Source organism: Takifugu rubripes, chromosome 19 (assembly GCF_901000725.2).
Source record: "Takifugu rubripes chromosome 19, fTakRub1.2, whole genome shotgun sequence".
Classification (NCBI taxonomy): Eukaryota; Metazoa; Chordata; class Actinopteri; order Tetraodontiformes; family Tetraodontidae; genus Takifugu; species Takifugu rubripes.
In genome coordinates, this window is record NC_042303.1 from 18,226,158 (window position 1) to 18,248,864 (window position 22,707).

Below are 22,707 nucleotides of genomic sequence, written 5' to 3' on the forward strand. Positions count from 1 at the left end.
CGGGAGCGGCCTCAGACCCTGACCAGAACCTCGGCCCGGCGGCCAGTTTCATCCAGCGGAGCAACAACACAAAATAACCACAAGAGGGAGCCAAACACCCAGTAATGGCAGACAGGAGCCCGAATAATTATGTTTTTATAAACCAAATCAAGACATACAGATCCATAAGGGCCACAAATAACGAACTGAAATACAAAACTTATAGATATTAACATGACTTAATGACTTAAATATAGTAAAATATCCAGCCAAACAAGTAGCTATTACCAATCCCAAGTTTGACGCTTATTTCCAACACAGACCCTGAGATATTGTTCCAGTTGTGTTTTAAAAATAAATCAATTAAAAAATATATGGAAATCATCGCATTCAAACGATAAAATCTAACTAAATTTAATTCGATAGTTTTCACGTGTTGAAAGCTTGAATGGTGAGTTTTTATACCGAAATGAGAGTAATTAGATAATAGATGTGGCTTATAATGAGGAAGGCGGCCACAGTAGAGCTGTGAGCCTAATGTCACGGTAGATAGTCGTAAACTTGTCTGCTAGTGTGTGTGTGTGTGTGCGCGTGTGTGTGTGTGTGTGTGTGTTTGAGCTGCAGTCTCATAGAGATGATTGTGTAATAAACGGCACTCACAACCACAAATTGTTCCTAAAAGGCGCATATTGTGCTGTGCAGTCACAAGACAAGTCATTAATTATTGAGGTCTCGCTCTCTTCCTCTACACACATGGGGGGGGAGAGGAGGGATGGAGGGATGGAGGGGTGGAGGGGTGGAGGAGTGGAGGGATGGAGGGGTGGAGGGGTGGAGGAGTGGAGGGATGGAGGGGTGGAGGAGTGGAGGGGTGGAGGGGTAGAGGGGAGGAGGGATGGAGGGATGGAGGGGTGGAGGGGTGGAGGGATGGAGGAATGGAGGGGTGGAGGGGTAGAGGGGAGGAGGGATGGAGGGATGGAGGGGTGGAGGGGTGGAGGGATGGAGGGGTGGAAAGACAGAAGATGGAAGAAAAACTGTATCTCACCAGTCAAAGTCAAAGTGAGTGATACTTTTAAAAAAACACATCAGCACAATTTGCTCCTCTGAGAAAGAGAGAGTGTGTGTGTGTGTGTGTGTGTGTGTGTGTGTGTGTGTGTGTGTGTGTGTGTGTGTGTGTGTGTGTGTGTGTGAAGGCTTTAGTAGCTGAAGGAACCAAGAGACTAAAACATTGTGTCCAACTGATCATAGTCAGGAAACTTGGTTCCCAACATCTGTCCTTGACCTCCGACCTTTTCAGAGTTGACTTGAGTAGACCAGCTTCTTCCATGACCTCCCCCCCCCCCCTTCAGTCTTATTATGAACATTCTTCTGAGGGTCTTTGTTCAATCCTGTTATTAACGGAGCCGATCGAGCAACGGTGAGGGGAGAAACAACAAATCTGAAGATTCAAGTGAACACGCTCTTCTGATCTTGGTGTCACGCTTTCATTTTCCCCCCTTGTCACTTCCTGTAAGTTCCCTGTCGTCTGTGCATGTCCAGGTTATTGTATTTGAGTATCAGAGAACCTTTATTCAAAAATAGACCTGGAGGCACCTGGACGACTGTGTAATCTGGATTATCTGAATTTTATGGTGAAATGAAGCTGTTATAAAGCATTTTCCATCCAGACATGAACTATTTCACTGCGTATGTCTGGTCTGGATCCACCCCCCCCCCCTCTCTCTGGACCAACACTCCCTCACCAATATGCGGTCTTCTTGAAGACCAAGCACCTGAACCTGCTCCCCCTGCTTATATAAGGAAGCGTGGCGAGCCGTGAGGGTCGTACGGGACCGGCTCTGCCACGGGCCCGTCGTGTTCGAGTGTCAGACCTCAGCTGGAGGTTAGAACATTGAGTTGCTCTGCTGCTGACTGCACGGTCAGCCAGACCGGAGGTCGCGGCGTCTCCTGTGGGGCACGCCGCGCTCTGACACTTCTCCCCAGAAACATCACTCAGGCAGACCGGCCCAGCGTGCTTCCCGTTCCTCACGAGAGCTTCGGATTTCATCCGATTTCCCCGACTGCTGCTGCTTCCCGGCTCCACAACCTTCACCGACGAAGCGTCTGATCCTGGAGGACCAAGAGGAACAAACAGGTCCTCAGCTGGAGGAGGACAGAACCTGCCTCTTTTATTTTTGCACATGTGGACACAAGCATGCAAACCCATCGGCGGTCACGTGCGCAGAGGCATGACACGCTCATGCACGACAGGCGAGGCTACAAACACTCCAGAAATACTTTCAGTGTTGTGACGCGCGCACACACAGACGAGCTTCTTTCTGTGCTGTTTCTGCTATATAATGAGAACCGAATGACTTATCTATAGCTAAATAAAACTCATTGGTGTGTGACGATCCTGTCACCACCAGAGGCCAAGGGGGGGGGGGGGGGGGGGGCAGTGGGAGGGAAAAGATGGACAGGAAGAGGCTTGTTGTAAAGCTTGCAAATGATTGGTGATTGCCATAGCGATGAGGGCGGGACAAAGGCAGGGATTGGTGGGGGAGGAGCGGGATGATTATAAAAGCCTCTGAGCAGCAGTTGGTCTCCCCCTGATCTGTCTCCTCTGCATCTCTCCTGCCGGCCTCCATCAGCCATCGGCTCTGGGAGTCAGGCGGCTCCCTGTGGAGGAAGCCCGAGCTGCCACCGGGACTCCGGGACGAGCTGCGCCACACATCCACATACGTGCACGTAGCTACATAACGAGAGGGTGCTGCCTGCGTCTGCTGGATTCGGACGACTACGAGAGACTCCTGGGAGGCTGAGAGGCAGGAGGTTGCCCGCCCCCCCCACCCCCACCGCTGCTCCATCCCACCTGAGGGTGGCGTGTAGATGACCTGCACACTTCTGTGAGTATCGGAGATGCAGGCTTCTCCTCACGTTGCTGATTAGGGGCTGGAAGTGTGACTTATTTAGCTGCTTAGAGTTCGGTTGCATTTCTCTCCCCCTGTTTCTCACCTCTTGAATTACAGTGCAAGTGTTTCACATTTTCAATGAGCACAAACACGAGTTGAAACGGAGGCTCATTTATAGGTTAGTACCAAAAGAGGAACCGAAACAGCTGTTTGAGCCGTTCGAGTCACTTATAAAATATTAGAATAAAAGATCCAGTTGGACGAACACGAGACACCGAAGGTGAAAATGCCTGGAAGCGCTCGTGACGTGGAAACAACCGTGTGAAGCACGTTCAAGTGTAGGCAAATACAGTGAAGCCCAACGATACACGGCTCTGTTTAACAGGACCTGCGTGTGTGTGTGTGTGTGTGTGTGTGTGTGTGTGTGTGTGTCTTATTGTCATTCACAACACGCTTCCATGTGCACGTTTCTCTTTGAATTTGCAAAGTTTTGCTCTGACTTGACTTCGGCCTTAAAGCTGCAGCTTCCTGAACAGTTCTGACTTGACCCTCAGCTTCAGCTGTTTCAGGACCTTCGGTCAGATGTTGGAACCCAACAGGAGGCTGAGCAGATGTTTGATGTTTGATGACATCAGAGGCCACTTTCACTTTCACTTCTCTTTCCACCAACGTTGATCCTCCTGCCCGTTGGTGGACCGGTTCCACTAGTCTCTGGGTCTCGGCTGGGATTTTTCGTCACCCTTTGGGTGTTGTCTTTTAAGCAGCTGACACTTCATTTCATATAGATGTGTCACAGAAAATGAAGTAAACAATACAGGGCCTGTTGGGATTTTTCCATATGATGTCGTAACTCGTGTCCAACGGGCGACCCGAGTGGAGATGGGGTTATCAACGTTATCTCAGTCACTTCGGGTCCATGTGTGACTGTTGTCTGCGTCCCCTCGTGGCTCTGAGAACCATTTAATGGCAGTAATTGTTTGTCCTGGGCTGCTGCAGGTGAATGACACCAGCAGTGTTTCCAGAGGTGCTTTTTTATGGGGCTGAGCCCATTCAGCTGTGACGATACGAAGACAGAGCCGTCCATATCTAATAAGTACTGTGGCAGCAGAACATTACAGCACTTAGATCAACCAACACAAACAAACAGGCTGAAAATGTCAGCCTCGTCTCTTCGTGTTGGAAGGTTAAATAATTCAGCGTGAAAGAGGAAAACAAATCCTTCTTCTTTAACTGAACTCAGGAGCGCATGCAAATCACAAACATTGTTCTGTTGAGATTAAAGACGGCTGTTTACATCCAGACCTTATTAGGAGACGTGGCATTAGATCTGTTTTAAATGTAATCGTGATACATTTGCAGCTGTGCTGGGACACATAATGGTTCCTCTGTTGGTTTGCAGAGCTGAATGATATTATCTCATTCAAACTGAGCTCTGTCTCCATTCAGAAGCTCTTCTCAATAGCTCACAGCCCCAGTTGGACAAACTGGAAAAATACACATTTAAGCAAGCACCAGTACATCAGACCACTCTGATAAGCAATCAGCTGCTGGCTGACATGTGGACAGCAGAGCCACAAATAACACCTTCACACACTTTCAGTCTTACTGAACGCTCAGATGAATCAAAAGCTTGAAAGCACTTGTTTCCTCTTTTTCTCGGTTAGATTTGAACCGGCGAGATCACAGCCCTGCGTCGTTAGCGTCTGTTTAGCGGGAGGTGTTAGCAGTGAGCAGCACCGTCTCAATCGCTTCAGGTTGTGTTGAGAGGAGCGCCGAGATGCTGACGGATCCATGGCAGCTGCAGCTCCACGCAGCCTGGCCGAGCTCTGCTCCTGCTCTGGTTCCACCTTCCTTGGTTGCTCCTACACACTCCATAAGTACCTTAAGAAGAGGGTTGTTGTGGACCGGTGCTGGATCTTCTCACTGGAAGGCTCTGCTGTAGATGAGATGTTATATTTCTTTGCTCCAGAATCCAAAATGAGCTAAATCTCATCATAAATAGGTTTCATGTGCAAGGGTGCAGCATCCGGATCGGGCTTTATTTTGGTCGCAGGGTGGCAGGATGAGAAAAAACTCAGCGTTATCTCGCTGTTGCCACCTCTGGGTGGAAGCTGTTGGAGTGTTTGAGCAGCGTGACATCAGCGTTTGTTCCTGATCTGAGCTCAGCCAGATGTGCTCACTTTTATCTCTGTGTTCAGAGGCATCTGGGAGCATACAAACATAATTGCATTACATAATTGGAGGCCTCCTGCTTTCCCCAAGTGTCTCTCGGTTAGAGCTGCGGCACTGATGGCTTATCCACCGTCGGCCTGGATACAGACACAAGCACAAGGCACCCTGGGAAATGTATAATGTGATGAGAGTGGTCTGAGGTGAGCTGTGAGTCAGAGCGGCTCCGCCAGGACCAGGAACATGAGCTAAAAGCCCAGAGGGTTTATGTGTGGTCCGCACGCACGCACGCACGCACGCACGCATAATGTGCACAGATGTGCAGGTCTGGAACATTTATCTAGTCTGTCACTAATTTATTGGTGTTTTTTTTGTCTTTTTAGTCTAATATTAAAATGTCATGTTGTTTATGGTAAATAAGGAGAGGGAGAACCTTTCTGGTTCAGGTTCTGCTCTGTTCTGAAGACACAATCGGGTTCGAAAGATGATCCAATATGTTTGAAATCCTTCAGAAATCCTTTTAGAGCTTCTTTCCCTCTGTAGCTGTGCAGATGTCTTCAGTTTGAATCACATCTCACCCGCATCTCTATTAAACTAAACACAATCCTCCGATGCATCAGAAATGACCAGCATTAAGATTATAAAGCTGCTCTTAAGAATTCTCTCTTTTCAAATGATTGTAGGCTCTTTGTGACCTGAACTCCAACATATTATCGCCACGTTTTCGTACTTTCCTATTGTGAATCTGTAAATTTGCCCTATTTAAACTCAAATTTATCACAACTTTATTCCTCTGGCTGGATTAAAGTGCCTCCGCCTGCAGCTCAGATGCACCAGACCTGCACAAACTAACTGCTCTTCAGTACTTTTACCTGTCTGGAGCAACCAGAGACAGTCAGGCGGGTGTGAAAGTGATGAGGAGGAATCTGTCACCATCTCAAACACACTCACATTTGTGGCCTGTTGCACAAACTCCGGTGGCCTGTGACACAATCACCGGTCAGATGTCCACGTCGCTCACACACATCTGCACACAGTAGTTCTACTGTTGATAAAGGAGCTGGGGATGAAGTGGAGGGATGCACCAAACGACAGACAGAGGATTTATTGTTGCTGTCATCACTGCTGGGAGTCGCTCAGCAATAACTGCATAATTTCTGCTGCTTTCAATCTGCTTGGAAAACAAGCCTGGGATGACGGAAACACACGGAAAACGTGGTCCAATGTGCCTCAGAGGTGCGATCTGCCGCATTCAGCTGAGAACATAATCCCTGCTCGTTTGGGTTCCAGCTAAAGATGAGGAGAAACAGAGAGAACTTCTTTTTTATGAAGGAGAAGGAGGCATTGTGGTTGTTGTGTCCTTGCTTTAGCTAACGTGTCACATTAGCCGCGTTAATGAGGGGTTACACTGAGATACCACAGGCAGAAAACACCCAAAATATGTCATTATCAAAGAATTCCGGATTTGTCCTTTCACGGTTTAATATCATGCAGCTTTGCTTCTGTATTTAATTAAAATTCTCACTAATTAAATACTTTCTAATGAACTGAGGCTGCAGTAAATATAAAAGGATTCATTCTTTCTGTATCATGAAAACGCATCAGCAATGTCCACCTGTTAATTAGCTTAGCAGATATACTGGGGTAAAATAAAGGAAATGCAGGTGTGACGGGGCATTTCTGCCACATCACCTTTCCTGTCACCTCATTCTCCACCAAACAAAATGCAAATAAAGCCTTCGTCACCACGTTCGCTGCTATAGTGTAATGATTCAGTTGTTCAGCTCCACCGACACTTTTACTCAGTAATTTCATGCCGCTTAGCAGCACGGTGAAGGACAAACGGACGTCTTTTATGTGACCTCATCGGGGACAAACATGGAAATATGCACAATTTATACTTCAAACAGCTCAACACCTGCTGGCATCTGGAAATCACATCGATGGATTCACAATGGAGTTTTTATTTTTCTGACTGTGTGTGTGTGTGTGTGTGTGGGTGTGTGTGGGTGTGTGTGGGTGTGTGTGTGTGTGTGTGTGTGTGTGCCAGTTGTTCAACAAAGCTGAATTTTCAGTGGATATCAACTGGAGCATAGAGTAATATAACCCCAGGCTCAAGGTTACATTTAGTGCATATGACTGATTACACACACACACACACACACACACACACACACACACACACACACGCACACAGACAGATGGACAAACACATAGTGACTGAAACAGTGTGTATCTGCTTTTCTGAATCGTTATCTTGGCTCCCTCTTTCATGAAAACAGAGATGCTGACAGGAAACGGGCCGTTCCCGAAGGATGCTGGACTGTTTATTGATGTTTATGAATGTCGGCTGATATTGAAGTTGATTCGAGCTTTAGCAGCTCGTGCCGGCAGCGCTCACCGGCGTGCACGAGGGGTCACCCTCAGCTGGCTGCTGCCATCTCGGATGGAGGATTCCTATTTCAGAATGGTTCCTGTTTCCTGATGATTGTGCCCACTGACCTGGGTGAAGATATTTAACCCCCCCGCGGCCCAAAGACACACTCTTAAATCAGTGTCATCATCAGTCACATGGTTCAGCTGCTTGTTCATAGCACTATTATCACCATATTAACAGTTGGACGCACGCTGACACTGAACATCAATGGGATCTTTATGTTGATCTATATTGTTTAAATGTGCACGCTCATCTGGGTGTGACGCGCTGCTAAAGGGGTAAACCAGAGGTTAAATCAAGGTGGCGGGATTTCACCGGTTGTTGTCAGAGCGTACTTTAGAGCTTTGTCATGAAAGTGACTTTGCCTTTGTTGCCATAATTACCAGCACTTTGCCTGAATCAGACAAACGGCGCACACTCACGCGTAATTATAGCAGGTTACACAAGGTCAACCCGGCAGAGGGCGGCTGTCCTCGTGTTAACCGTCTGCACAACTGTCTCCATATGGATCAATACACACAAGCTGCCATGTTGGGGAGGAGGGAGGCAGGAACCAGCGAGGAAGAAGAGCAGAAGGAGAGCAGAAGGAGAGCAAGAGCAGCTCAGAGGATCGGGCGAGAAGGAGGAGCGACAACGCGGGATCTCGTTTCCAGACCTCAACCATCAGACAGGTTCCTGCCAGTCTGAGGAGGAGAGGTGAGGTGATGAAGGTGAAGAGGACGTGGAGGGAATCAAAGCTCACGTACGTTCACAGGCTCTGTAAACACGCCGAGTGTTGATGCATTTACAGTAAATGATGTCTTCAGTCAGAAAAGATGAGTCGGCAGAAGCCGGAGCTGGCTTTGTTCGTTACAATTAAACATTAATTATAGAATCGGCTCGAGGAGTCATGCAGAGATGTTATTACAGTAACATTCACATCCCTAAATTATGGTGTTTACAGCCACGTTTCAAAGACGTTGTGCAGGTTATCGTCCTGTTGCACCTTTTTCTTGTTCACTCACACTTTAGTTTGATCACTTTTATAATGACAGTTTGATTTGGTCACATTCCAATTATTATATTACTAATTAGCAAGTTGTGTAACAAACCACATGTGGAAAAGCTGCTTTTACTTCCATTTTAAAAACAGCTCAAAGGCAACAGTCTTGAGATCATGACTGGGAACATGACTGGGATCATGACTGGGAACATGACTGGGATCATGACTGGGATCATGACTGGGAACATGACTGGGATCATGACTGGGAACATGACTGGGAACATGACTGGGATCATGACCGGGAACATGACTGGGATCATGACCGGGAACATGACTGGGATCATGACTGGGAACATGACTGGGAACATGACTGGGATCATGACTGGGATCATGACCAGGAACATGACTGGGATCATGACTGGGAACATGACTGGGAACATGACTGGGATCATGACTGGGATCATGACCAGGAACATGACTGGGAACATGACTGGGAACATGACTGGGAACATGACTGGGATCATGACTGGGATCATGACCAGGAACATGACTGGGATCATGACTGGGAACATGACTGGGATCATGACTGGGATCATTACTGGGAACATGACTGGGATCATGACTGGGATCATGACCAGGATCATTACTGGGATCATGACTGGGATCCTGACTGGGAACATGACTGGGATCATTACTGGGAACATGACTGGGAACATGACTGGGATCATGACTGGGATCATGACTGGGATCCTGACTGGGATCATTACTGGGAACATGACTGGGATCATGACTGGGATCATGACTGGGAACATGACTGGGATCATGACTGGGAACATGACTGGGATCATGACTGGGATCATGACTGGGATCCTGACTGGGATCATTACTGGGAACATGACTGGGATCATGACTGGGATCATGACTGGGACCATTACTGGGAACATGACTGGGAACATGACTGGGAACATGACCAGAAACATGACTGGGATCATGACTGGGAACATGACTGGGATCATGACTGGGATCATGACTGGGATCACAGCGTGTCCAGTGAACGCACACCTCCACGTGAGCTGCTGAGCCCCAGTATGGAGAAATCTGAAGGAAAATCATGAAATGCTCCGAGACTAAACGGCCCAAACATATTGATTTTCAAACTCTTTTGTCCTCTGCGCTCCTGCAGGAGGCAGAGACGGATCCGTGGGCAGATCAGTCCACCACCAGAGCGTCAGACACTGCAGCCAGTCTGACATTAACTCCTTCTCCGTGTCCTCTCATCCCCTCTTCTGTTTTGACCACCGTACAAAAGCAGCTTTGTGACTTTTGAGCCAGACAGTTTGTTCCCTTGAAAAAAACCGTGTTCGCAGAATCTGACGGCTCTCTAAAGATCCGCGTGCTTCCTCATTAGGCTCGCACATCTTCAGTCCTCTTATCTTGGAATCATTTGCTTCCACTATTGCTTTTCAAGTTGCTTCCTCTTCTTCTGTTGTATTTCTGGCTACCACCCACACCTCCATTAGCAACGATGCCTTTTCCCTCCACACTTTACTGCTCATCTTATTTCTGCGCAGCAAGAATCGGATTCTCCTTCAGGTTTGATCCCCTCACTAGATTTCTCTAAACAGATGCTCGATGTGGTTGGCACAGATCCATATGTTCAACTATACACGATAAAAAACTGGAAAAATGGATTTGGATCAACTGGATAGCTTCTAATTTGAGTGGGAGTGTTGCTTCGCCCTTATGATCATGCATTTTAATCCCTTTAAACCTCAAAGTTCTGTGGGTTTTGCACAGTTCCGTTGATATATTCATAATCATTTGATATGACATATGAGTAATGCATGACTCAGGTGGCTGCACAGCAATTCTCTGATGTGTTCCTCAGGCCTGGAGGTAGCAGCAGATAACGAGAACTCCCCTAATTATCGAAGCCACCAAGAAGAATGATTGGAGCCTAAACACAAAGCTAATGGAGGAAAAGATCTTAAACTTTGAACCATTGTTTTTCTCCCCATCATCACAAAACACAAGAGTGTAGGTTTAATTAGTCTTCATTGGTTGCGTCTAACGACTTTTATTAGTTCGTGTATTTGAAAAAGGACGTTCAAATTATGGGTCCCCAAGTTAAAGGTTAAAAGTTCATTTGACCAAAGGTTGTTCAAAACTAAAAATCAAAAGTAAAATCTCAAGTGATTTTCATAATCCGGGTGCTTAATGGATTACACACTACACACTAGTGTCTATCAAACTATTTAGAAAGTGGTGTCCTCCGAGGGGGGTGCGTGAAACATACACATATGTGTGTGTGTGTGTGTGTGTGTGTGTGTGTGTTTGTGTGTGTGTGCGTGCTTGTGTGTGTAACAGAGTAAAAAACTAATTAGTTGGGGGGAACAGATTATATTGATCCAATGCTCTCCTGCTGCTTTTTTCTTTCATTAAACCTGAAAACACACTCACATGGTGGCTGAAGGTGATGTTTCTGTGATTCTGCTTCCTAATATGAAATGGTCTGTTCAATACTTTAAACCATCTCTCTCTCTCTCTCTCTCTCCTCGAGTCTGTGCTGTAGCACCATGAACAAGATGAAGAACTTTAAACGACGGTTTTCTCTCTCGGTTCCCCGCACTGAGACCATCGAGGAGAACGACTTCACCGGCCAGATAAACCAGCTCAACATCCAGCACATCCAGGGTAAAACCCCCATTTTTACAAAAGGTTTTCAGCCTAAATGTGGTCGGTCCTCCCAAAGGGTTTAACGTGGGGGGTTCGTGAATGTGGGCCGAGTCCTCGTCCGTGTTTGTGCTGATAAGTTTAGCAGCAGGAGGGACGAAGAGCTTCACGAAGTCCTTATTCCTGCTGCAGCCTCTTTAGTCATAATAAGAAAATATAACTGCAGAAAATTAGAGGTTTATATGGAGCTTAGCTCAGCAAAGGGGGTGATCATGGCGGTCACCTCTGTGATATTAAAGATCCGCCAGATTGATTAATAAAACAGACCCGCTGAGAAGCTTCTGGAGGCGGGAGGGTTTGACGGTGGCTCCTACCCCCCCCCCCAACAGGAGGTAAAGATGGCTCCTGCTCTTCCTCTCCCTGTCTGGTTCAGGCAGCAGACAGCTTCAGTCTGGGGGGGTCGGCTGCACACCCAGCTGTTCTCTTCTCTCAGGCAGACCACTGATGCACATGAGGTCATCCCCCCCCCCCCCCCCCCCCCCCCCCCCCCCCCCCCCCCCCGGAGGACTCAGATGTCAAACCCAACCTTGAATGCCGAGCGCTGAAATGTGAAAATGTCACTGCAAGCAAACAAAACATGTAAATCGGTGATATTTCCACGGACCAGTTGGAGCGGACGCATTCGTTCGGGAAGCAGAGTGTGATGTAGTGAGGGGGGGGGGGTGAGACTCTCCCGCTTCTTCTTAGAAAAGGTGCTTGGACACTCAGAGACACTTGAGAACCAGAATGCATTCTGCCGCTCCTCGCCACCCGCCTTCGTTTTCGCCTCATTTCCTTTCGCACCCTGAAGCTCGGCGACGCGGCGCCGGCGGTGGGACCGGCGGTGGGGGGGGGGGGGGAAACTGCTAATCTGTGAGGCTGTGCTACAAACACGGGGGAAAGAACGCTTTTGTGTTTGGGATTAAACACGAAGGATGAGATTACAGTGTTACAGAGCTCTATTATTAGACATGAGCTGCTTTATTTCTTTCTTGCATTCGCACAAACCAAAAGGTGAAAGAGGCCGTGTGGCCGAAGACCTTGAACTGGATTTGTTGTTTAATCCGCAGTGGCCACATGTTTAAAACGAAGTTCCTTAAAATAGTCCCAGCAGATGCAATGGTTTTTGCTGATTAGGCCTCAGTAAATTAAAGATCTGTTTCCTTTTGGCCTCTGTGACATTAGAGCTGTTTAATGGATCAGGTAAATCCAAACACGGCTGCTTTAAACCGTATTTCCTCCTCCTGAGCTCGCGGCCTCTGTGCATCTGGCTCGACTTGAAAAGTTAATTGGATTAATTTGCCCTCGTCTCATTACTCGAACACAGACAGAAAATCTATGAATCGACCCAAGTAAGCTTGAATCATCCACTCTGGTCAGTGATATTCTGCCTTCACTTCGTTAGTATTGAACTTATCGAGACAGAAGGGAAAGAGTTGGAGGACTCAGTCGGACGCTTGTTTCTGCCAGTGACGTGAATCCAACGTCCTGGTTTAACAGCTCTGCAGGGTGTGCTTCTATTGTCCTCTTTAATTAAATTTCCACAGAGGTCACAGGGTTACGACACAGTAAATGTTTGTTTTGCATGTTGAGGAGAGACCGTAAATTGCTGGGAGACCTCCTAGTTCACCGTTGTTCCCATGGAAACGGGGCGTTTAGGCACTTTGGTTGGGAGGGAAGCGCTGAAGAGCCGTCTGAATTCACGCATGAGCGTACCGGCGATGGCGGCCGGCATTGAAGATCAAAGAGGCATTGAAAACTCCCGGTCGGCAGACTTCAGAATGCATCAAACGTGCGTTATGTAAGATGTTAAACGATGGGATCAAAGTCCGTCCGTCTCGGCGCCGGAGCTGCATCGTTACCTTGCCAGGCTGCAGCGCTGCCTGAAATTCTATCTTTATGCTTCTTAATGATCTCTTCACTTTCAGGAGGCTCTTCTGCAGACGCATAATTAATCTCATTAGTGATTCTTTTGATCATTTAGAAAAAGTGACCACCAAAGCAAACGGACCAGATTTCGCCTCCAAACAGCGTCTTTAGTACCGTGAATCACATATATGAGCCAGGAGAAATGTTCCCCATCATTTGCTCTGCTCTTTTAGCCCCGACAGGAGACATGCTGGGTCCTCCATCCCAGGACGTCAGCCCAGTGAGTCCAGAACCAACAACACCCGGAGCTCAGTCGCCGTCCCACCTCCTCTATCACAGCAAGGCGCAGCACAGGCGCTTCTCCATGGAGGTGAGAGGCACAGCCAGGACAATTAAATCAACCAATTTACCGCACCATTTCATCTGATTGCAACCCAAATTAGTTTCAGGGACGGGAGCAATAATAGAAAAATCAGTTCAACCCATTAAAATGTATAAATGGAGTTGAGCAGCGTGGTTTGAAAACCTCCCATCAGGCCATTCTTCACTCCCACTTCTAGATGCGTCACCTCAAACACCTTAAAGCTCCTAAAGCGCACGACTGTGTTCTTAATGTGAGAGTGCACAGTTGTGCCTACTCAATATGTCCCCTGTGGAGCCAGCGTGATGCCGCTCCAGCCTTTTTATGTCCCGTGTAAATCACAGCAGACCAGCGACACAACATCAGGAGGGAGTGGGATTGATCAAAAACACCGTCAATGGCGCCAAAGGGGGGAAGTGGACATGTGGTCAATCAGGGTTGTATTGAACTGGAGCTTTTACTATTTCTGTCCCCATTATGCATTGTAGTTCCTACGGAAAAGACTTGTCACGGCCAAATCCCTTATTAATATTTAACTTGAGTTAGCGAGGATCAGGATAAGCTTATTTCACAGTGCCCCCCCCCCCCTTCCCCCCCCGCTGTGCTCTGCTCTGCTTCAACCAAAATGTCCAAATCTCTGACTGTCCTTGCGTTTGAGACAAATGTCAGCTGTTTTCTCCTTCATGGTCTGTGCTGGTTTCTGCAGGACGTCAGTAAACGGATGTCTCTGCCCATGGACATCCGTCTGCCTCCAGAGTTCCTGAAGAAGCTGCAGCCCGAGAACGAAAACTCGCCGCTCTGCAAACCTCTCAGCCGCATGTCTCGACGCGCTTCACTGGTTTGTGACATCTGTCTGTGTCCGATCTGCTCGCCTTTATCTCCGTCTCAACTCACATTTTTTGTGTTGGAGAAGAGCAAAAGTCGGAGTGGCACATTAGGATTCAGGAAAAAAGGGAAACAACATGGACTTTGAAGCTATTATGAGGCTGGCTAATGCTAACACAACAAATGTTGACCTTCAACACGAGTGGAGCCTCTTCATTCATAAATCTGCATATTAATGAGCATCTCGCTGCTGAAACAATAACCTTTGTGTCTTTTCTCCCATCAGTCCGACATCGGCTTTGGAAAACTGGAGACGTATGTCAAGCTGGGGAAACTGGGTGAAGTATGTTAGCACCAGTTACACCTTCAGTCTGCCCAGTAACAGATGCTGAGAGGCTGTAATACTTTAATGTTCACCGTGCTAACAAATGGGTACCAACTCGTTTCAGACATCAGTTCACATCCAGGAAGTTTAATTTTTCTGTGTTTGCTGGCAGCTCCGTGCCAATAAATAAACAGGCCAATTTGAATCTCCTCTCGTGCCCAGAACACTTAGATCCCTCACATTCATCTGAGCTCCTGCCTGAAGGAGGCGGATGCATACTGTCACAAGCTGTCTTCATTATTCATCCTCGGCCAACCGTCGAAAAGAGCTGCTTTTGTTGTCAATTATCATGACCAGCGGATCAGAGCGGCATGGCGGTTCTTATGTAACGGCACCCAGAGAACCCTCAGAGAACCCTCAGAGAACCCTCAGAGAACATCATGTGTTTGTGTTTACAGGGAACGTACGCGACAGTGTTCAAAGGAAGAAGCAAACTCACCGAGAACCTGGTGGCCTTGAAGGAGATCAGGCTTGAGCATGATGAGGGAGCCCCCTGCACAGCTATCAGAGAAGGTACACCCCCCCCCCCCCCCCCCCCACACACACACACACACACACACACACAGTCAGAGCCTAACGAGAAGATGAAGACGGGACAGATTCTTCATCCTGCCTGCTGACAACATGGTCGCTGTAGCGACGAGCCTCAGAAGTCCAGTTAAGCGTTTTTTTGAAGAGTTTTCTTTCTACCTGGATGACTGAGAACCTTCACCAACATTAAACACATGCAGCTCGTTGTGCTGGTGACGGTAGCGGCTTGTCTCTCCTTCCAGTGTCCTTACTGAAGAACCTGAAACACGCCAACATCGTCACACTTCACGACATCATCCACACGGAACGCTGCCTCACGCTGGTGTTCGAGTATCTCGTGAGTACATGGACACTTCAGCGTGCAGCTCTTCACGAGGTCTTGACTCCAGGTTGGTTCTTTGGTTGAGTCCTGTGCATCTTTGACCTCCAGGACAGTGACCTCAAACAGTACCTGGACAACTGTGGAAATCTGATGAGCATGCATAATGTCAAGGTGAGTCGGCAGCATCGGTGAGCAGTGTGTGTCTGTGTGTGTGTGTGTGTGTGTCAGATTTCCTTACAGCATCAGTAGGCTGAAAAACGTTCCCCCAGTTTGGATGAAATCACCAGTTCGGCTGATGTTTTACACAGTTCAGCAGCTCCAAACTGCCCCTCAGACAAGCGCTGAGATCAAAGCTCCACGTTCTCACTTTGAAGTCACCCATTAATGATGCGTCTCCTTCGGCTTCACGCGCGGTGCTATACTGTCATTCTGGTTCAGGCAGCAGTAATAAGGGCTTTAAGAGTTCAAAATACTGCCGCATGTTGCTAACGTGTGAGTGTGGACCGAACGTGTGCACGGTCACACTGGAACACACAGTCACAAATCATTAGCGGCCTGGTATTTTTAACTTCAGGGGCGGGTGGGCGTCACATGGCGGGGCGTCACATGGCGGGGCACCCTGCTGTGCTGTAGGGGGCGCCACACATACGTGATCCCTGTTTGTTTGTCCTCCAGATTTTCATGTTCCAGCTGCTGCGTGGTCTCTCCTACTGCCACAAGAGGAAAATCCTCCACAGGGACCTGAAACCTCAGAATCTGCTCATCAACGACAGAGGGGAGCTGAAACTGGCCGACTTCGGTGGGAAAACACACACGTGGAGTCAAACCCACACGTAGATGTAGACGCAAACGGCAGCAGGGTAGCAGGATTTGCTTTCTGATAACATTTTACTGCCACACTGAGATCTTCTCTACTGCTCTACTGATTGCTCCAGCACCCTCACTTCCTGTATCCTAGCAACCGCCCGCCTCTCTTTGAGTTTGCAAAGTGTGCGATGTAGCCATAGTTAATCTGAGCAGTATTCCCCACATCTTAAATTCAGCATTTCGTAACATCGGCAGCGTAGGAGTGAATGAAACTGGCTGCTTGCGGGTCATTGTGGAAGGAACGATTGATCAGTTGTAAATGAAAGTGAATCCTGTCCTTCAGGTCTGGCCCGAGCCAAGTCGGTGCCCACCAAGACCTACTCCAACGAGGTGGTGACTCTGTGGTACCGGCCCCCCGACGTGCTGCTGGGCTCTACAGAATACTCCACACCCATCGACATGTGGTGGGTTAAAGCGCTGAACTCACTATTAAAAATCCCCCGCGGCTTCGGGGGGGTTTGAGCAGGCCACCACAGCGTGTGGAGCCCCGCCCCCCTCCACCGTCGCCGAGCAGCTGAGCGCCACCACCTTCAGGCACGAGGTGCATCTCAGGTTTCCATGAAACATACATGCTGAAGTCTCCTGGGAAATTAGCCCAGCTTCGAGTCACCTGTGGGCGGCGTCACCTGCGTTCACCTGCTGCTCATTAGGAGTTTTCAGCAGCGAGATTGAACGTTTCACCTTCTCCGCTGGCTTTTTTCTACAAGCGGCAACATAACGGCCCCCTAACTCCTCGTTTCGTCGCCCAGCAGGGGGCCCCTCCACTGCACCGTTCTGGGACTACGTGTTTGCACGCTGAGCGGCGCCTGAAGCTCCTCTCACTCTTTGTTTCCCTCCAGGGGTGTTGGGTGCATCCTGTACGAAATGGCCACTGGTCGTCCGATGTTTCCTGGAGCCACAGTGAAGGAGGAGCTGCACTTGATCTTCAGACTTATGGGTTTGATTTAACGTTTTAATCCGCCCCAAACCGAGGGAATCAGGGAATACTTGTGGGAATATTTCTCTGTTTGTGAACGGTGATGCGGCTGCTCTGAGAATTTCCTCTTATGTACAATCCCCCTATATTTAGATTAGAAATCTGGGGGAAGAAAATGCCATGAAGTTTGTGAAGCAGGCGGAACAATTATGTGTGCAGCTGCTTCTGTGACACAGCCTGAAGCTGCAGCAGCTCAGGAGGAGCAGACAGTTCTCCTCCCGCCTCCTCCCGACTGAGGTCTCTAATGGCCAATTAGATCAGTCTCTCCTTTCACTGGGGATAAATGGGAATGTCGTCAGTTTTAGGGAGAATCTGGATAAAATCTGATCAGTAGAAAAAGCCGGCGTGCAGAATAAACAGCGACACGGTCGGGACTGAGCTTAAATCTTCTCATCACATCTTGATTTGAGTGTGTTGTCCTGCAGGAACCCCCACAGAGGAGACCTGGCCTGGAGTCAGCAGTAATGAGGAGTTCCGGTCCTACCTCTTCCCTCAGTACCGGGCCCAGAACCTCATCAACCACGTGCCCAGGTAAGGCTAACGGCAACTGCAAAACAACAACGCGCTCGCTGTTAGGGTTGTGTCTCTAATGACAACAAATACACACCTCCGTTTTAGTTGGGGGTCAAAGGTCAGCCTGGTTTGCAGCTGGGAAGTTACCAGTCAAACCAGCTGGGTTTAACGTCTGTAGGTTATATCACGTTACCACGTAGCCACCAGAGCAGAACCAGCTCTAACAAGTCGTATGTTTGTGCTGTGAGATTAAACCTGGGGATTCGGCCTCATTTTGCCCCCTTTTAAGATTGATTAATGCAGCCTGAGTGTTTGGCCGGAACACAAGTTCCGTCATTAGCAGATTAACAATAATCAGACTAAGACGAGGTCTCTTTGGAGGATTTCACAGCTTCAAACTTCTCTTTTACCAGAATGTTCAGCTCTAATCCCCTCTGGCTCTCACCACCTGCGGGTCAAACGTTGAGGCGTTTTAGGAGGTTTTACTTTTATTTTAGTGGCACTTTAACCTTCAGATGAAATAAATCGGGTTTCTTTTATCGTCTTTCATGGTGTAGCTCAGATCTCTGTGGATTCGTTATGAGAATGTTGTAGTTTCTCCACTTCAGTGTCTTTTGGCCTCCATCAGGTTGGACACGGAGGGGATCGACCTGCTGTGTGCGCTGCTGCAGGTAGGACACCAGAGCCCAGTGACCCCTGCTGACCCCTGCTGACCCCTGCTGACCTCAGAGACATTTAACCCTCTGTGCTCTGATCCTGCTGCAGTTTGACACCAGGAGCAGACTCAGCGGCGAGGCGGCGCTGCGACACTCGTACTTCCTGAGTCTGGGGGAGATCATCCACAATCTGCCAGACAGTGAGTTGTACACATCCCACCAGAAACAGACTGAACAGTCAGAGACGAGACAGCTGGAGAGTGAGAGTGATGAAGGGATATTTACAAATGAGCCATCTGCGTCACTTCATCCTCCACCTTTTTAATTTAAGAAGCCCGTTTTTCACGCGTTTCACGTCTTGCTTCACCGGCTACAGCAACAAATCCAGCAGGACGCGAACGTGTTGAGATAATTTCATCTCTGACACCATTCGGCTCCTTTAACTTCTTCCATCTGTCGTTGGAGCTGCCACCGTTCAGCTTCAGCTGACTGATATCCAGAGCTGGTAGTTCTGATGAGCAGAAGTCTGACGTTTATGTGCGTCGGAGCAGTTGTTTTGGGATGTTCCACAGCCACACAAGCTCTGACAACCAGCCGGCCGAGACGATCAGAATCCCTCTAAACGTTCTGAAGACAGCAAATATCAAAGGCTTTGTTTCATTCAGTAAAGTTGGGTTTGCCTGGGAACAAGTCACGTGTTAGCAGTGATCTCCAGCAGAGGGCAGCAAACCCCAACCCTGCTATAAACCAGTGTTATGGTCCACGTGGTGAGGTAATAGACTAGTAATAGGGCTGTAATATGCTAAATTAAAACATAGTAATAGCACAAATACGCACATGACAGCATCAGATACATTACATTTATAGTCTGTATATTTTATGTTTATTTAGGTTTGTTCTGTGATCTTAAAAGATTCCCCCTCTTCTTGTCCCTCAGCTGCTTCAGTGTTTTCCCTCAGAGAGGTGCAGCTCCAGAAGGACCCGGGACACCGCAGCTCCGTCTTTCAGCCTTTAGGTAAAACCCTCTCTCACCTCTACACCTTTAATTCTCGGTGGTTTCTTTGGAAAAATTGAAAGTTGATGTGTTGTTTTTTTTCTTCTCATCAGTTCGAGGAAAAAACCGAAGACAAAGCATTTTCTAGAAGCGGGAGAGACGAAGCGGAGGTGCGGAGAGAAGAAGAGCTGCCTTTTCACACCGCGGCACAAAGACCGGCGGCTCATTACACTCACGCATGCTCCCCTACAGCACGTGCACACACCTACATGCACGCACAAGACGCTGGACATTTCTCTGCACAGGAAATCGCACCGCACGACGGAGACGCTCCACATTTATAATTTGCACATATTTGCACAGTCAGAGGCGCTGCTGCCATCCAGAGTCCACTGGTGACACACACACACACACACACACACACACGCTCCAGGGGGTTCAGGGAGCTCCCACACCTGTCAGACCTGACCAGCGTCAGGTACGCTGATTCACACTGACTTCCTCTCCTGCTGTGAAGGATGCTGCTCCAGTCTGGTGCTGGTGACGGTGTACATAAAGACCCATCCAGAGGCGGAGCAGCACCTCTGCTGGCAGGAGGACAGACTCCAGCAGTAAAGGTTGAGGGGCCCTTGGGTGCAGCTCTGTGCTGCGGACGCTCTTAACAGCTGACTGTCGTGTCTTTACGTTGCCTTAGTAACCTGTGCATGATGGTTTGGCCTTGTGGAGACAGCCTATTTGATCTTGTGAAGCCAAGTGGTTCAAAAGTTTTTGCTTTTTGTGTCTGAAAAACTGACTAGAGTTAGAAATCTTTCCAGGATTTGCACAAACCGGAAGTGTCCTCTGAGGCCCGGCTGTAAACTTTCCTCCGTGTCTTGTGAATCCCCGCAGGGTGCGACGGCCCGAGCGTGACCTGCGACTGTACTTTCAGGTGCTTATTGGTAGCAAAGTTACGTTCATTAGGACTGAGTGTGACTTGTTGAAGGACTGCAGATTTATTTCTGTTCTTGTTTATGACATCCTGCTGAGAACCTTCTGAGCCTCAGAGGTGGGATTCAGGTTGTCTGACTCTCAGGAAGTGATGCTTTCCACCAGTACCGGCTACTTTAGAAGGATCTTCCCTGACAGGAACCAGGCTTTGTGCAGTCATTTGCATTTTAAACTACAATCTAAAGTCCTGGAAACCTGACGCAACTGACGTTAATCATTTAAGGGGAAAGTTACCACATTAACCTCAAAAGTAGTGTGAACTTCTTCAGCTTCTCCACATCATTTCAGTTCTCCGTATGTTGTCCTAACGAGACCGGCAGCTCGGAGGCTGCTGGTTCCTGCTGAGAGGACCAAAAAGAGTTGCAAGGACTTCAAATTATTTGCAGTGTTTCACCCTTTTGACTGAAAAGTTGGACTCTCAGGAGTCTGTTGATGCCAATACACACACACACACACACACACACACACATCCTTGTACTCCTATCATTGTGAGGACTAGACAGCTTTATTTCCCCAGCTTCGAACCCTAACCCCGAACATCCAGACTAACCTCTGACCTTGACCTAATTCTTACCTCAACCTTAAAACCAAGTCTTAACCCTCAAACAGTCCTTTAAAGTCGTGAGGACCGGCCAAATGTGCTCACTCCTCAAAAATGTCCCCACTTTGCTAGTAAAATGGGAACTTTGGTTCTAAGTATGTAGCAAGTACAAGAGCACACACACACTGCTTTTTCCAGTTATAATCTCAACTGCCTTTCACAGCCTGAACTGGTTCGAGACGTTTCTTTTAGGGTAAACACTACAGCCGACTGTAAATCAGTAGAACTAGATCTTCTCACCTGGGACCTGCAGACAGACGGAGGAGCTCATTCTCAAGTCTTATCTGTAATCTTGTTTTTTCCATGCAGGTTCCTTCTCTCAAAGCTTCCAACTGGTGGAACTTTTCTTTGACCGCTGTGTTATTGGGAACATTTTTTACTGCCAAATTTACAGTGATTAAATCTCACCCAACACAACCAGAACTCTGCACATCTGACCTTCACACTTCCACTTTGTCGATTGATTTAAGGAAAAAACGTGGTTGCAAAAAAACAAATTGTGACGTACTCCAATATAATAGAGACTGTATTTAAATTCAGCTTTTTGCACTTAATTTAAGGGAAACCCTGGACGTCGTGTGTGTTTACGTGAAGAGTGAAGTGTTTGACCGCCTGTAAAAGTGCGTGAGTCCAACCTCGGCCTGGAATCAGTGCAAAGCATGCTGAGACTTCCAGTGGATGTTACATTTCTGACCTTTCTCTTCTTTCTTTTAGTGGCAGAAGTATTACTGTGTTTTAGCTGTGGTCATTTAAGCTAATTCTAAATACAGTAATAAAAAACAATAAACTATATATGTATTTTAACAGATGTTTTCATTTTTATTAGAGCGTTTGCTGCTGTTCAAAGTTTTAAAAAAAAACCCACTGTATTTAAAATAAAACAGATGTCTAATTGTTTTATAAAAATGTTTAGATTTTGTATTATGTGATATTTAGTGTTGGTCGTCTCCACAGTTATACGAAACTGAATGTAGTTTGAAGCCTGACGGCAAACAGAGTGAATAATTGATTAATCGGAGAAATAAACAGTAATAAACTCTTGTCATTCTGAAACCCATCCACTGGTTCGCTGTTTGATCTTCTGTGACACTGGAAATGTGAGTTTGCAGCAGCTTTTGTGGCGCGTCCGACTCGTCACCTTCATTTGGTGCTATGAGCGTCGGTGAACACCAGGTGGCGCTGCAGCTCCACTGTCTGGCACGGCCGGGCCCCGGTGACTGCAGAGGAAAATGTCTTAATTCAATAATTTAGTTATTTGGGAAGGATTTGGGCCGGACCAACATGTAAACGGTTGTTCACGGTTATCTATGGAATATTAGTTCTTAAACGGACCAAAAACCGGAACAGCGAAGGTTTGAATCCGGTATCGAGCAGGTATTGATCACATTGGTCGCATTCCTGCATCCCGGACTTCACGTTGATTTGCATTAAAACTAAATATAAAGAGTTTCCAAGATTAAGCTTTCATAAACACTTAACCTTTCACCTTTGAGTCGGAGTCGCTATTAAATTTAGTTCTTATAATTCCGATGTCAGGATTTTATCCATATCTAATTCATAATAACCTGAAGGGAAACATTAACAGATTTTTTAAAATTTCATCTTCTCAGAAAAGTAAACGTTCGTCAAAACCAACACACAGGAGTGAAACTC

General features: G+C 47.6%; 1 protein-coding gene across 5 annotated transcripts; it reads left to right on the forward strand.

The window, feature by feature from the left end:
* The first annotated feature begins 2,558 nt into the window (after positions 1–2,558).
* cdk18 (cyclin dependent kinase 18) lies at positions 2,559–22,111 on the forward strand. Of its 5 annotated transcripts, none has more exons than XM_011614379.2 (16): positions 2,559–2,861; positions 11,016–11,149; positions 13,270–13,406; positions 14,104–14,235; positions 14,509–14,565; positions 15,006–15,120; positions 15,381–15,475; positions 15,569–15,631; positions 16,136–16,259; positions 16,611–16,731; positions 17,167–17,264; positions 17,729–17,834; positions 18,445–18,487; positions 18,582–18,672; positions 19,410–19,487; positions 19,580–22,111. In XM_011614379.2, the coding sequence occupies exons 1-16, from the start codon at positions 2,845–2,847 to the stop codon at positions 19,612–19,614; spliced, it is 1,446 nt and encodes a 481-aa protein (XP_011612681.1). In that variant the 5' UTR covers positions 2,559–2,844; the 3' UTR covers positions 19,615–22,111. The 5 variants fall into 5 exon arrangements, with proteins under 5 accessions (XP_011612681.1, XP_029681969.1, XP_029681968.1 ...); XM_029826109.1 differs by having other exon boundaries at positions 11,028–11,149; XM_029826108.1 differs by lacking the exon at positions 2,559–2,861 and adding an exon at positions 2,881–8,215.
* Positions 22,112–22,707: the final 596 nt, after the last annotated feature.

What these genes read in the sequence shown, in the direction of transcription:
- cdk18 (XM_029826107.1), top strand. Translation starts at nt 10,428, where the DNA reads ATGGAGGAAAAGATCTTAAACTTTGAACCATTGTTTTTCTCCCCATCA. An exon ending in CAACATCCAGCACATCCAGG is followed by an intron (nt 11,150 to 13,269) that starts GTAAAACCCCCA and finishes CTGCTCTTTTAG; the next exon opens with CCCCGACAGGAGACATGCTG. An exon ending in CTTGATCTTCAGACTTATGG is followed by an intron (nt 17,265 to 17,728) that starts GTTTGATTTAAC and finishes GTTGTCCTGCAG; the next exon opens with GAACCCCCACAGAGGAGACC.